This window comes from Carlito syrichta, unplaced genomic scaffold, assembly GCF_000164805.1.
Source record: "Carlito syrichta isolate Samal-C Ts95f unplaced genomic scaffold, Tarsius_syrichta-2.0.1 Scaffold130382, whole genome shotgun sequence".
NCBI classification, from domain to species: Eukaryota; Metazoa; Chordata; class Mammalia; order Primates; family Tarsiidae; genus Carlito; species Carlito syrichta.
Window position 1 is genome coordinate 138,431 of NW_007074478.1, and position 962 is coordinate 139,392.

General features: G+C 57.2%; 1 protein-coding gene across 1 annotated transcript in view; it reads left to right on the plus strand.

The window, feature by feature from the left end:
* PLB1 (phospholipase B1) overlaps window positions 1-962 on the plus strand; it is a gene marked incomplete at its 3' end in the record, with an annotated part of 88,265 nt that overhangs the window by 53,119 nt on the left and 34,184 nt on the right. Inside the window, exon 21 of the mRNA XM_021707997.1 lies at window positions 141-184. Within this exon, the coding sequence (XP_021563672.1) occupies window positions 141-184 (44 nt within the window). The remainder of the gene's footprint in view (window positions 1-140; window positions 185-962) is intronic.

A 962-nucleotide genomic window follows, 5' to 3' on the forward strand; every position in this document is an offset into this window, starting at 1 on the left:
ATCTTTGCTTGGAAATGACGGGCGGACCCGCCCCCAGCCCCGGGACTTCTCGGGAGAAGGGGCTTTCTGGGTAGCGTGGGAAGTGCTCGGCCTCGAGACATTCTGACCCTTCGTTTTCTTTCCCGGGTCCCACGAAACAGCGTCGGCGGCGACAGCAACCTCAGCACAGTCACCACCCTGGCCAGTGAGTACAGACGGGCTGACCCCGCGCTTCTGCGCCACGCTGCGCATGCGCGCTCGCTCTCGCGGCTCCCGGCAGGAGCCCCCGCCCCGGCGCATGCGCTCCCACCGCCACCCTGGAGGCCCAGCCTCGGCGCATGCGCGAGCTGCAGGGGCCGACCTCGGTCGGCAGGGGGCGCCGCTGTCCCGGCAGTCCCGACTCCGCCCCAGAGCAGGGTGGCCTTGGGCTGGGGGTGTGAGGAAGTCGGGGGTCTTTGTCTGAGGAGGGAGGAAAACAGGGGAGGAAGACAGCTGCGAACAAGTCTTAGTGCAAGTCACCAGAGGGGAAGCCACGTGCGCGCCCGCCGAGGTCCCGGGCAGGGCACCGCGTCCCGGGCTACGACACGTAGCCGGCTGGTGTGCCCGTCCAACCGCGCTCGCGCTCGATTCTCTGCAACAGCCCGCTCGCGACATTTTAGTTTTTTTGTTTGTTTGTTTTTGTTTTGCACGATATATATATATATACACATATATATACGTATATATATATACACACATATATATACGTATATATATATATATATACACATATATATGTGTATATATACACATATATATATATGTATGTATGTATGTATATATTTTCAGGATCTTACTCTGTTGCCCAGGCTGGAGATATATATATATGTATTTTTTTTGAGTTGGAGTCTCACTCTGTCGCCCAGACTGGAGTGCAGTGGCTGCTCCCGGCCACCACAGCCTCGACCTGCTGGGCTCCGGTGATCCTTCCTCCTCAGCCTTCC